The sequence below is a fragment of the Ictidomys tridecemlineatus genome, chromosome 5 (genome assembly GCF_052094955.1).
Source record: "Ictidomys tridecemlineatus isolate mIctTri1 chromosome 5, mIctTri1.hap1, whole genome shotgun sequence".
NCBI classification, from domain to species: domain Eukaryota; kingdom Metazoa; phylum Chordata; class Mammalia; order Rodentia; family Sciuridae; genus Ictidomys; species Ictidomys tridecemlineatus.
The window spans coordinates 139807590-139821785 of NC_135481.1; the positions used below are offsets into that span (position 1 = coordinate 139807590).

Consider the following 14196-nt stretch of genomic DNA (forward strand, 5'->3'; position numbering starts at 1 on the left):
ATACAAAACAACCAAAGTTATATCCATCACAAAATCAGAGATTTTGGTTAAAGTTAGTCCAAAAGATATTATTGCAGGTAAATAACATTTTAACCAGATTATTTTGAAGGTGCAATATAACATGCAGACCTATTATAGTATATACATACAGGGACTTTCAGCTGCAACTACTAGACCGTCAGGACCAATAATTTTCAAAATATGTTCCATGGAACACTTGTTTAATGAAATGTTATAGATAGCTCTGTACATTTATGATTTCCTAGCTGATAAAAATGGGAAACACAGCATATCAAATATTGCCTTGGAATTTTAGAATGCACACACATTTATCATTTTAAATAAATGTGTGTGCACTTATTTATTTATCATTTTAAATAAATGTGTGTGCATCTGCTTAACCCAGAGATTTATTACTTTATTCAGGTATGAACCAACTCCTTCTTTTTTCTTCACCCACCTCCTCACCCTGCCATAATTCCCACTGGTGTTTTTGAATTGAAAGAACACATTTTGAGAAACACTACACATTTGATTCAAAGGTTTCTTCATCAATTTCTATACTTTAAGGACTCCATCATGTTGGATTACTGAGTGACCAGTGGATTATAATTCTGTTTTGGTGGTAGAAAAAATACTATTGGGACATTGGTTGGTTTGTCATGATGACCTGGAGAATATTATCAATTCACTATGAAGAAACAGCTTTGGAGAATTTCAGAAACTTAAAGATGAACTCATTTCAATTCAAAGTTAAAGTGGATTTTTGTAACTTTCCTCCTATTATAGCTGGTAATGTAATGTAAATATATTTTTGTGTGTTTATTTCTCAAATATCTTTTAACAGTGGAAAAATCTACTGAACACTAATACTCCATTTAAAACTAAGCTAACTAAACCAACTGAAGTTTGTTACTGTGCCCAAGACACTTTTACATAAAAATAATGCAAAATGCTAGCCAGAGCAATACTAACACACTGCTACAATTATGGATCAGCAAGAGGAAGAGGATTAGGGTTCTCAATTACACAGACTTAAATGTTTTAAAGTCATAATGTAAGTTCTATAAAATGAAAGAAATTCATTATTTAACTTTGTAATAGAAATTTGTTTCTATTAAAAACAGCAATCCTGTAATACTGTATAAATTTTGTACAATAGAAGACAATCATTTTCATGAAGGGGGATTCATTTCCTTTCCAAGTTTACTAAAACATTATCTTATAATGTTTTTAAACTAGGTTTTATTAAGACTATATTCATCTGAAACCTCTAGTTTGCCAAAAGGACAGAAATATAGATAAAATAAAAGTTCAAAAGGAGACCCATCCCCTAATCTATAGGTGCTAGTCTCAAAGTTAAATTATGTTTTTAAAGAGATGTTCTGAAATGGTGAGAAGAAAAGAAAGTATAGTGTTAGGAAAGTATAGTGTTCTGGAAAGATGCACTTTGCCTTGAACTCAGGAGGCCACTGGATTGATCAGGGTCAGTAGTGTACGAAAGACAAGAACTATTTCATCTCTATAAAATTTCACGCATGAAGTCAAATGATTTATAAAAGATGGCATGCAAGGAGTAAAGTTCTCAAACAACTTTTCAGTACCAAGCCTACAGCATTTTTAGAGCTGGTCAGATGTTGGAGAACAGCCAGTTGACACCAAAGTTGCTTACTTACTATGCAACTCCTCCTCATCATCACTGGAAGAAGAAGAGCCAAGAGAAAAGAGAGTTTTAGATTTAAGGAGGAGTGGAGAGATGCTGATGGAGAAGGAGATCCGCCTTGCTGGCTGCATCTGCTGCTGAGCTGAGAAGTAGGTTAACAGAGAGACATTAGTGCATGCACAGATTATGCTAAGATAAAGTAAAAGGCATCTCTGATCCATGTGGAAACAGAATGTCAATGACCTATGGGGTTCCAAGAAAGGCTATCTAGGTAAACAATGTAATTAATGTACTTCTGAATTTTTATATATATAGAATTCTAATGCAGTTAAAAAAAAACTCGCCCAATAAATATGTATTTGTTAAATTACAGAAACATGAAGTAAGCTATTTTTAATGGTCACCATTCATAGCTGGAGTTTTCTTCCTTAAAAGCTGTAGGGTATATTTCTAGTAGTGCCTAAAAAGTCACTGGGTATGTATTTGGGCCAATATTTCACTTTTGACAACGTTTTAGATTTAAGGAGGAGTGGAGAGATGCTGATGGAGAAGGAGATCCGCCTTCTCATCTGTGTTTAGCTTTCTTTTCCCCCACCCTAAATTTCATTTATCTCCACATTGTATGACAACGTGCATACAATATTCCAGTGATTAATATCCTTCTAATCTTTAAGACACATCTCTCCTTTCAGGCATAGACTCACTTACCTCATTGCTCTCCTACAGATGAAATACTCCACAGGCAGCTGAAACTAAACAAGTATATGGAAGAAGTTAACTAATCTTTTCCTGCTCCTGTATTTGTGAGTGGTACCTAACATCTAACAAGTTACTCAAAATAGAAAAGTAGGTACCATCTTTGAATCCTTATAGCACTCTTCCTCAGAATTCTTGACTTTGTCTTCTGGGTCTCTCTGAACCTCAACCTCTCCTCTCCTGTTATTGCTCTAAATCTTGCTCAGATCACCATCCTATTGTCAGGTGAATCCTGAAAAAGCCTTCTACTGATCCACTACCCTCTACTCAGACACTTCCATACATCAAATTCTGTTAGTTGCTCTACTGTTTTCTATTAGACTCATTTGTTAACTCTGTAGGTTGCAAATGTGGTCAGGAAAGAAACCGGATCTGTAAGCTCATCTCTCTCCTACTACTATCTAGTTTGGGACACAGCAAAGAGTAGATACTCAAATATGTAGTGATAAATAAATACAACAAAGTAATAAATAAATTTTCCTTATCAGGCTCTAGGAATCTTAAGATTCCAAATGTAATCACACACACACACAAAATGCCCTGTACCTACTGGTATGCAAGCCACTCCACACCCCAGATAAATGCTGAATGATGTCAGACTATTTGTTGTCTAGAGTCACTGCAGGTAACAGAGACCAAAGAAATGTTGGCACAAATAAATGTAGAGTGGCTTTTTAGGCAGTCATAGACTTGTGTAAAAACTAAGATTACTGTAATGTGTGTCCTTTTAAAATGTTTCAAAATATGAAGCAAATTTTGGAAATGAAAATGAGCTGCCTTATTATCTATAATCAAGGAGTATATTCTCATGTTAAGAAATCATGGATAAGTAAAAACCTTATTGTTATGAATATCTAAAAAATATCCCTAACATATATGAAAATCTTCAACATATATGGAAAGATGTTATGGTAACACAGTGATGTAAGTTTATAGTATACTCAAAGCAAACAAACAAAATACACATATCTATGGTATACTATGCACATACATGTATATATCTACACAAACACACAAAGTCTTATAATTTAACCAAAAGATCAATAAAAAGCCAATTTATTGGATGAAATTTATTCTTTCAGACATATTAATCAATGCTGCCTTCTCCAAATAGAACTAAGAAAATATATGTTTTCCAGTAAATTTCCATCCCACATTGCATAGTTAGAAATAGAGAGCCAGTATAGAAAATGGAGATGAAATAATCTCACTAGCACTGATGCCTAACTTTTCAGAGGCTCACTCTTAATCTCTGGTCATATGGGTTATTTATCATTTTAGGCCTAGTAGAAATTATATATTAATGCCAGTGTTCAGTTCTCAAGATGGACTTTGCTTTTACAGTGTACAGCAAGCTATATAATTATAAGACAGCACTCCCACCAAAACATGCATGAGAAACTGGGCAAACACACACTAAGATGTAAGAATGATCCCAAAGTTAAATGTCATCTGTGAATACCCTTCTTGATGATGACAGTCCATGCAAACTGAAGGGGAAAATAAAATCATTAATAAGCACATTAGGTTAAAACATCTAGTGGGCATAATCTGCCTTTAACACTATCACTACTAATGTACTTAAAGAGTTCTGGGGTACAATCAAGCAGTTTCTCTATTGTCTATAGCATCTTCTGGGTAGCAGCAATGAAAAGTACTAAAACATAGTCTTGAAATGGAATAATCTATAATAAATGAATTATTCTGCATATGCTAATATAAAGTTTATTCTTAAATTCTATCAATAAACCATTTAAGTTTGTCTGCTGGGAGACAAAAGCCCCAGGCATTCTCTCTCTGACTCAAGGAGAACAAATGCCATGAACACTTTTGCTGGAGTGGATTCCCTCAGGGCAGTCCTCCTACTAATGCCTCAGGACAGAGCCAGCCCCTCAGCTATTCCCTGAAAAAAGGAGCCAACAAAACAGAACTTGTTTTTTCAAGAAGGGAGCTTTTGCAGCTTTCCAGCCCTAAATAAGATGTCTACTTTCACCTTGGAAAATGATACAGAAATGTTTTGGTCACCCCCTTTAGTATTTTCTTCCACATCAATGGATTTTGAAACAGTTCCCACCTTAGAAAAAAAATGCTACAAGTTTATCTGTTTTTTTCTAATCTAGCAAATGACCCAACAAGACACTTTTCACAATACCTCAAAGGATATACATTTTCAAAACATTGCTCAAATGTTAACAGCTGTGAAAAAATGTGGTAGAAGCAGTTAGTAATTTTTTGAGGAGGAGGAGACAGAGCACAGATAAAAGCTGGGAAGCAGTAAGGTAGGAATGACTTCAAAGCATTCTGTTCCTAAACAAGCATGAATGCTCATAAGACACAGCTACCTATGAAACAATGTTCTTGTCTCTTAACACTGCTTAAATTCTGGTCAGAGAAAAATCACTCCTTGGCACTGTTGTGGTCACTGTGAACCACAATACTCCATAGAGATAACAAAAACTTATTATATCATAGGAAATATGCTAAGGCTCTAAATAAATTCACATATCACATTATTATTCTTATTTAATAGCTGAAATGATTTAGGAAGAGTTTCTGGAATAAGCTCCAAGTCTTGCAGCCATTAAGTGTGCTTACAATATAATATCAGGATATTTTAAATATCAAACTCTTCAGGCTTTAAAAATCAACTATAGATTTAATGATGACACTTTCCATTAGGAAAACCATAAACAAAGACAGACCATGAAGAGTCTTCAAGATGTAGAAATGGAGGGACCTCTGACTCTGCTGCAGATTATGAAATATCCAGTTACCCTGATGCTTAAGGTATACCATATAGATTTTAACAATATTAATTTTATCTTCAATAGTCAGAATTTTAACATTTCCAAAAAGACTTATAGTCACATTTCTAGAAAAAGATAAGAAATACAATTGGGAATTTTATAAACTGTATATGGGAAAAACTAAAGTGATATAAAAAGTGATTCATCTTCCAATTATAATATATGCCAATTTAGGGAAGTAAGAAATTAGTTATTCAAAACTAAATGAAGTGCATACTATAAATCAAAATGAGGGTACCATGTGCTGATGAAAGGATTAAAATCTTGCTTCAAACTCTACTCTTGACAATAGTCTACACTGGTTTAGGCAGTCAATAGGCTGGGTAGATAATTTCCCAGCAACAGGGGGGAAAAAAGCTATATGTGCCAGAATCTGTAAAACAGTGTTTTCTGGGCATTAGCCACATTATTTATAGTGTTTGAATAGCAACTGAAAACAGAGTAAAAAACCATATTGCTTTAGGAGGAAAAACAATAAAATAAAAGTATTCCATCCACAAGGAAACTGTGTGTCAGATATTATAGGAAAAAGATCTCTCTATGGAACACATTCTGTTGGAATTGGTTTTATTGGTTTTAATTGGTTTTTATAGGACTTCCATTGTGCCATAACACTTTCTGGTCACAGAAGGAAGGTGTACGGAGCTGAAAGTCTCAGAGTATTTTTCTGCATTTCTTTGGCTGTTGCACTCCAGCAGTCTGGCTCATCAAATCCATTGAAACTATAATTTCCATTCTCTATCAGCAAAACCTTTAACTCAAAGTCAAGTCAAAGTAGAAAAGGAAAAGCTATTTGTGTCACAGTTTTGTGAAGTTATATCTGTATCTTTGAAAATATATTATCAGGGCTGGGGTTATGTGTGGCTCAGTGGTAGAGTGCTTGCCTAGCACATGAGGTACTGGGTTTGATTCTCAGCACCATGTATAAATAAATGAATAAAATAAAGGTCCATCAACGTCTAAATAGTTAAAAAAAAAGAAGAAAATACATCATCATTAGGCATAGATTTGTATTTGAAATGCTAATCATGTGAAAATAAGGACACATTTAACAGAATCATCCATTTTGTCTTAATTCCCCTGTGGAAATTAAAAAGATAGCAACTGAAAACAGAGTAAAAAACCATATTGCTTTAGGAGGAAAAACAATAAAATAAAAGTATTCCATCCACAAGGAAACTGTGTGTCAGACATTATAGGAAATATATATATTATATAATATATTTCCTATAATATATATTATAGGCTTGCAGTAAGCTATGAAGTAAGAAAAAACATCCCACTGATATAGGGAAGCTGTTTTGGCTCCATTGTTTCCAACTGAGTTATAAAATCAGGAGACACTAAAAAAACACCATGGATACAAACAGCTTGTGTTTGCTCCTTTGCTTCAGCATCCAGAATACTTGGCCTTTCAGCAAAGAATATCGTGCATCACTCACTCTTTGACTTAACCTTTATATCAAGGTCTCATATTGCAATTACTTGTTTAAAAAAATATATATTATATCTATCTATCTATCTATCTATCTATCTATCTTTTGGAGGAGGTGTTTTCAAACATGATGCTTTTCTATGGCATTTATCCAGTTCAAATGTTTCTCAGCATCTTTTATCTACAAACACCCTGTGTTTATGGATACCACGACATCTCTATGTACCAACTCTACACATCAATGGGCATGACTCTGCATACAATTCCACTAGTGTTCCTCCTGGTTCTGCTTCACTAAAACTGAATTTCGGTTAGTCTTTGCCCTTCATGAGCTTGACAGTTTTGATGTATTCAAGTCAGTTACCTGTTGAGGGTATCTCTACTGATCTTTATTAACTGAGGAATACTTTCAAATTAAAAGAGATTAAAGAGACATGGCCACTTAAAATTTGACATATGTTCCTGGATAAGGTCCTAGATGCAAAAATAGGTGAAAAAATTTTAAATACGAATAAGGGATGCATATCAGATAACATAAATTTATCAGCATTGCATTTCCTGATTCAGATAACTGTTCCACAGTAACATAAAAGCACATCTTTGTTAGGAAATATACAATAGATTATTTAGAGGTAAAAAGAAAACATTGTGATACATACTCTATCAGGTGTTTCAGGAAAAAAGAAACTTAAAGAGTGATAGAGACTGAAAAAAAATGAGTATTATGGTAACATTTGGGAATTCTGATGAAGAATTTATGAGGCTTCTTTGTACTGTTTTTTTAATGCTATGTGTGTGATGAGGGTCATTTGCATTTATTTTTCAAGTCTGAAATTATATTAAAACAAAAAGTTAAGAAAACTGTCAGATTTACACCCAAGAATATAGTAAATTTAATGTATTAAGGAGATTTTTTTAAGTAGCAAAAAAAGAAAGATTCCAAACTCTGTATCCTTATCTGTTTCAGTGCTGAACCATTTATTCAGAGAAAGAAGCAGGCAAATTTTGGAAGTTAATGTTATAGGACCTTAAAGTAAGAAATATGATAAGAAAGTGGATAAGATATGTTTCATTTTTCAAACAGTAATAATACTTACTGTCCAATCCAGGATGGCTGATTGTCATTAAGGAGATGGATTTTGTCAATGGAGAAGAAATGGCTGATGTGCAATAATTAAATCCCCGTTGCTTAGGTCTGTGACATGTCTATAAAGTAAAAGAGTAAAGAACAGGTACTAAGTACACCTTCTAATACTTCTTGACAAAAACAGAATTTATGCTCAGACACAACCCTGTGAATTAAGGCAGATTAGAAGGGAGCTAAGAGCATTCTTCCTAGTCAGATAGACTTAGATTCTAGTCTGCCTATGTCACTTAGTAACTGCTTAACTTCTGAGAAGTTACTCAGGTTTTCTGAAGCAGAGATAAAGTAGTCATCCTTTATAGTGGTTTCAGATCTCTCAGAGTCTCAAATAATATCTCAAACTAAGTAAGTCCTTAATGAATATGTGCTAGATTCACAATTTGAAAAAAAAATGATTACTCTGGAAATACCAAACTACATGTGGTACCTGTTCTTTGAAAACTATCTATAGAAATTCAGAATATTAGTAATATTACTTTGATTTTAAAGAGTTGAAAACTGAGATGGAAGTAAAAGTGTTTAAAGATCATAAGCGAAACAGCAGAGCGTCTGGAAAGAACCTCAATCTCTTTCATTTCCTCTTCTAAGATAAGATTGATTCTACATGGACATGAGGGTGACTGAAATTCAGTAACTTAACTCCCTGAGTAAATTCACAGCAGCTTCAAGGCCATAAAATCCAACCAACTGCAGAGGTTCCTGCTCAACATCCCTGAAAGTTAGACAGTATCACGCTTCTGGTGGTAAAGGGCTTCCTCCCCATTTCTTTTGAGAGAGCTCATTCTGTTAACCAATGTTAATTATCATCAGTCTCTTCACTGTTTAGTAGGATGAAATCTGTCTCCTTATGACTCACACATGTTGAAAGGGAAGCAATGAAAATCCATTACTAGCATGAACTCGACTCAATTGGGCCAGACTTCTGATTATTTAGAGCTTGTTCCGTGTATAACCATGGAATCCAAGGCAAACAGTTGCTATGTTTCAAATACAACCATGAGGTCTAAAAAATGACCTCAGCAAAAGGCACAGACTTTCAACAGGAAGTTGGCTGCAGGCAATTTGTACAGATCAGAGAGATAGAAGCAGCTCAAATACCTGCTCTGAGGTTGCACACAAGATGAAAAATATGGGTAAGCATAGAGTTCTAGGGAGGATATACACAGCAAGGCACTAAAATGCTGAATTTTACCTAGCTTATTGACTTTATCTGAAGACTCAATCAGAAGGTCCATTTCAGAAAGACATCAGTGTAAATATCACAGATGACTCTGTCTTAAAAGGGTCTGTCAGATTCCTGAAAATATCAGTCTCAGAAAAGGTAGCATATAAAATAATATTAAGCAAACTAAAATAATCTCATTTCCTCATTAAAACCTGTCCAAAGAAATGAAAAGAGGCAGTAAGACCATCAGCTAGGAATTCTCAGTTTAATATACTACTCCACAAATAATTACATGTTATTAGGTCGCTTAAGTGGGCTCGAAGTTCTCATGTTTACAAGATTTTGAGAGATGAATCTGAAGGGATTCACTGATTCCAAGTACTTGATTCTCTTTGCAAATCTACAATTTGGGCATTTTATCTGGCCTTGTAATTGAATTCCCAAAGATTCCATCCATTTGAAATGCAATGTATTTTTCATGGCTTATTTACCTTCATCAAAGTTATACTTGATAGTCACCAAATAATTTTTACTATTTCCCCTCCTTTCTTTTGTCACCATCAGGCTGGATAAATCTAAACCACTTGCATCAATAAGCATATTCTCTACAGTCTTTTTGTTTGTTTGTTTGTTTTTTAACTTTTTCTTATGTGGTTGATAAAGATAGAAACTTTTAAAAAATTTTCAAAAAGTGGAAAAATTCCTTTATATCTTCAATTTGATTTTCCTTAGGCCTAAATTCTCTTTATTCATCAGGCCTTAAAAAAATCATAAATTCACTGCCAAGATAATCTTTTAGTACCAAATTTATATTTAGTCATGCCAATGCTAAATAGGATGAAATAAGGAATTAAATTTCTATACAAAAAGCCCAGTAATCAAGTCAAACAACAGGTTGTTAATATTTATTTAAAAATGTTTCATTAAATTCCTATCTCAAACTATAGTCACTATTCAAAGACACACACTTTACCTTTTGTGTGTTTTATTATAAATGTTTCATTTGAAAGAATTAAGTGGTATTCCACATTCTTTCAGAAATTAACCCAGAGTCTCCTTGCCCAAGAGAAAGAAGGAGGACTGTGGGTAAGGTAGGATATAATAACAATAGCATATAATAACAATTCTCAATTCAAAAACTCCTCTGCGGTCTGGAGATATAGGTCAGTTGGTAGAGTGCTTGCCTCCCATGCACAGGGCCTGAGTTCAATCCCCCCGCCTCAAAAAAAAACAAAAAAAAAAAAAACAAAAAAACCCTCAAATTACTCTGGGGTGTCAGAGGTGACAATGAGGGGCCTAATGTGACAAAAAATAGGATCAAGTCACTTGATTTGACTGACAAGGCCCATGACTTGATAAGACAGGACTATGGTCAAAGGAGTTTCAAGCATATGCTAGCAGGGGAAATTAAGAGATGATTAGGTGGTGACAAAGAGAGGGCAGGAGTGTAGATGTTCTGTAAAGAATTCTGGTAGTATCAGAAAGCAGAGGGAATCAATAGTCATCTCCTGGACAGTGTAGTAAAACAAAGTGTATTTTTTCTAGAAAGTACAAACTTGGGACATAATGTTTGAGAACTGGGAAATTTAGGAATGACATGTAACATACTTCAAGACTCACTGTATTACTAAAGTGGTAAAAGGAAGAAAAATTCAACTGAATATCCTCAATACTTTTCCATTTCTACTAAGTTGGCTTTGATAAAATATTTAAGTCTATGCAGATTAATGGTATTTTAAAATTAATACAAAGTACTAAAAACTTGCTTCAATGCTATCTTACTAATGGGCAAGTAAGCATAGCTACTAGCATTATACTAACAGAGGTTTGCCTTCTATTTCTTAATATGAACTCTTTTTTGGGGGGGAAATAATATATTTTTTCCCCAAAATTAGCAATATATAGATACATCAGCCTTACCTGCTGATCAAACTGCCTATGTTCTCTCTGGTCTGACTCCAGATCCTCTTCTGAAAGTGACACCAAAGAGTCACCCCGTTCCTCCCCACTGAAAGAGTGTCTGAGTTCTTTTGAGTCTGCAGAGTTTACTTCTAGAGATGAAGATGGATTGTTTCCAACACCAGTTCCTCCTGTCAAGCCTTCCAGACTGAAACTGAACACAGAGCACAGGAATTCATTCAATCTGTTTGTATGTTATGGAATGGTAAGAGGACACAAAATCCCTTTAGTTTTATCTCCCTTGCTCATATAGTATTTCTGTGTCATCTACCAAAACTCTCTGTAAGGGCCTGTCACAATGAATGCCAGCCACCTTTGCCCCCAGAGGACCTGGAATGCTAAGAATACTACACATAGATCTTTTTCACTTTGTTCAACTCATCTAAATATTAAACTAAAATAATTTTCTCACATTTTTCAATAGACCATATTTATCTTACTATCATTTTTTAAAAATTAATCAGTTGTAATTAATCTTTGCCAGACTCTATCTCTGTTACATGCCAAATTTCACAGAGAAAATATTAGTAACTTCCAGAAAGCAAAGTGGCCGGTTTCCGTGTGTCGGGTACTTTTTATAACTTTACAATTACATTCTAGTTGACCTTTCCAACTTTACAGGTATACTTCCACCCAAGAAACCCTACTCTTACTCATGAGCATTACTATCTGTATTCGCCTGTCTAGATAATAACTGGTGACAGGCTTCCTGAGAATTGTTAGTTGCAGATACACAGACATTACACCTCACATTAAAGAAAAAATGTTAAAAAGCTACAGGGTCTTAAGAGTTCTTCTGTCTTGATATAAGTGAAAGAAAAAAAAAAACAGGGTTTGGAATTTTAAATGGGATCTTTGGGATAAAGATTCTGTGGTTTGCAATTAGAAACATTTTCTGTAACAGGAAGCTATGTAGAGAGGGTTTAGTTATTTATCTTCCGTGGGTCTGCAAACTTGAATAATTTGCATTTGTTATAAATGCAGTGTGAACTTCTTTAAAATAAGTAAGTTCTCAAAATATAGTTGTAGCTGACCAGGTCCCCAGTTAACAACCAGTTTGAACTATATCTGGAGGTGTACTGAAGCTATTTAGTTACCTCTGGTCTGGGAAAGCTGTACAGTTAACAGTTACAATTAAGTTCATACATGCCAGACAAAAAGCCTTCTATGGCATTTTTTGGCTTCATAAATTACTTATTATAAACTAAAGTCATAATGTCATGATTTTCTCTACTGGGTAAATTAAATAATAGGTTTTCCTCATTTTAATATGACAATAGAGATTATGACTAATTACAAGTAAATACATCTGTAAAGCTCATTTTCAATACTAGGAATAAGAAGAAAGGAAACTTAGTTTTGTATTGTGAGTTATTAGAAAAGCCTGAGAAAACCAGATCTATGTTTTCCACAAAACTTAATACTAAAAATATTTTGGTAATTAAATTTGGCTGCTCATTTAAAAGAAAAATATGAAATGATGAGGAGTCTCTGAATTTGGAATCTGAAGAGACTGGTGGATTTAGAAGCATAACAGAAACCAGTGCATCTTAATAACTTTCTTGCTTCTTTCATTGTTTTCCTCATCTGAGAATGTGAACAGAACAAAACAAAGAGAGGCGTAGTCTACTATACAGAGACAAGTCTGTATAGAAAACACCATATCTACAGCTCTTGAGACAAACATGATACATCAGGATACATCACTGGGTTCTCCTAGGCCACACCCGTCAACTGAGTTAGTGATACCCAGAGCAGAGACAATGGAACACTATGCCCACAGACAAAGAAAGCTGCCCATATACATTCCAGCCACACAGAAGCCAGCTAGCTCCAAGCCAAAAGCCAGATGCCATATTTTATAGTTTCTCATTTGATGGCTGGACATACAATGATACTATACCTTCTATAATTAAAGTCAGCACTCAGGGCAGCAGAGTATTGCACACCAGAAGGACACCAGCTCATACTGGAGATGACATCAAAGGCAGAAACAGAAATGGAGGGAGAAAAAGGGAAACAAGTATAGAGTTATTAGGTTTAAAAGGAAAGGGTATAGTTAGAGACTGATGGATTTATTTAATCATCAAAAAATTTAGGAATGTAACATTGAGAATTTAGAAAAAGGCTAGAATAACAGCCACAGAAACTTAAAATTGTTCAACTGATGTCCATTTAGACAATGTTTTTGAAAAGACTGAGCTCTTTACAGGATAATCAGTCCAATCTGAAATCCAAGAATTTTCTCAAGCGATCCCCTGGCAAAGGGCCTACCCCATTCCTGGCTTCCTCCTCAGACACTCTCAGAAGGGTGTTTCACCTCCACTATTGGGATGATTCCTCAATATACCACACTGCCTCCAAAGCACTCTTACGAGGAGTTCTAATCCAGGACTAAAAGGAACAATGACAAACTGTGCTAGGGTGGGCTCACTGAGTCATCAGTTTTGTTTTTTTTTTTTTTTTCAGTGTTTTCCGTAAGGGTCCAAATTAGACGAGACAATTCATAAATCTTGCACGATATTCAGTTTATATCACATCTTCAAAAGCTACTTACTAGGCTCACCTGCTAAAAATAAAGCATGTGATAATGGCCATATTCCCTTGGACTTTATGTAATAACGGGAATTTTTTTCCCCTTAGAATTCTATAGTACTGAGCTAGAAATTTATCTTTTCAATTTTAGTTAATATCCATTGTGCCCACAAGATTAAAGAAAAACAAACAAAAAAATAATTTGATCATCTACTTCCTTTCATTGATCTGAGGTTGGAAAGGCTAAATACATATAGCCAGCTAAAAAAATAACCAATTGAAAGTATCAGTTACTCTGTGAAGAAAACTGTATCAACATGTCAGGAATCTACCCTCCCAATTCCCCCAAACAAACTTCCAGCGTTCTGAGTCAGAATTTTTGATTAACAGAAATTATCATTAAAATATATGTGGGGGGGCTGAGGCTGTAGCTCAGTGGTAGAGCACTTGCCTCTCTCGTGTGGGGCACTGGGTTCAATCCTCAGCACCACATAAAAATAAATAAAGATATTGTATCCAGGGCTGGGGATGTAGCTCAAGCGGTAACACCCTCACCTGGCATGTGTGGGGTGCTGGGTTCCATCCTCAGCACCACATAAAAATAAAATAAAGATGTTGTGTCCACCGAAAACTGAAAAATAAATATTAAAAAATTCTCTCTCTCTTAAAAAAAAAAGATATTGTATCCATCCACAACTAAAAAAATATTTAAAATATGTGTATGTCTGTGTG

At 34.6% G+C, this 14196-nt stretch overlaps 1 protein-coding gene across 14 annotated transcripts in view; it reads right to left on the reverse strand.

Moving 5' to 3' along the window:
• The window catches only part of Akap13 (A-kinase anchoring protein 13), a 315221-nt gene that overhangs the window by 60664 nt on the left and 240361 nt on the right, over positions 1–14196 (reverse strand). For 8 of the 14 annotated variants that reach the window (XM_078051200.1, XM_040275950.2, XM_040275949.2 and 5 more), the window contains 4 exons: positions 12833–12898; positions 10891–11083; positions 7759–7867; positions 1677–1805 (listed from right to left, as the gene is read on the reverse strand). In XM_078051200.1, the coding sequence (XP_077907326.1) occupies positions 1677–1805; positions 7759–7867; positions 10891–11083; positions 12833–12898 (497 nt within the window). The remainder of the gene's footprint in view (positions 1–1676; positions 1806–7758; positions 7868–10890; positions 11084–12832; positions 12899–14196) is intronic. The other 6 variants (XM_040275952.2, XM_040275951.2, XM_021722882.3 and 3 more) reach the window with 3 other exon arrangements.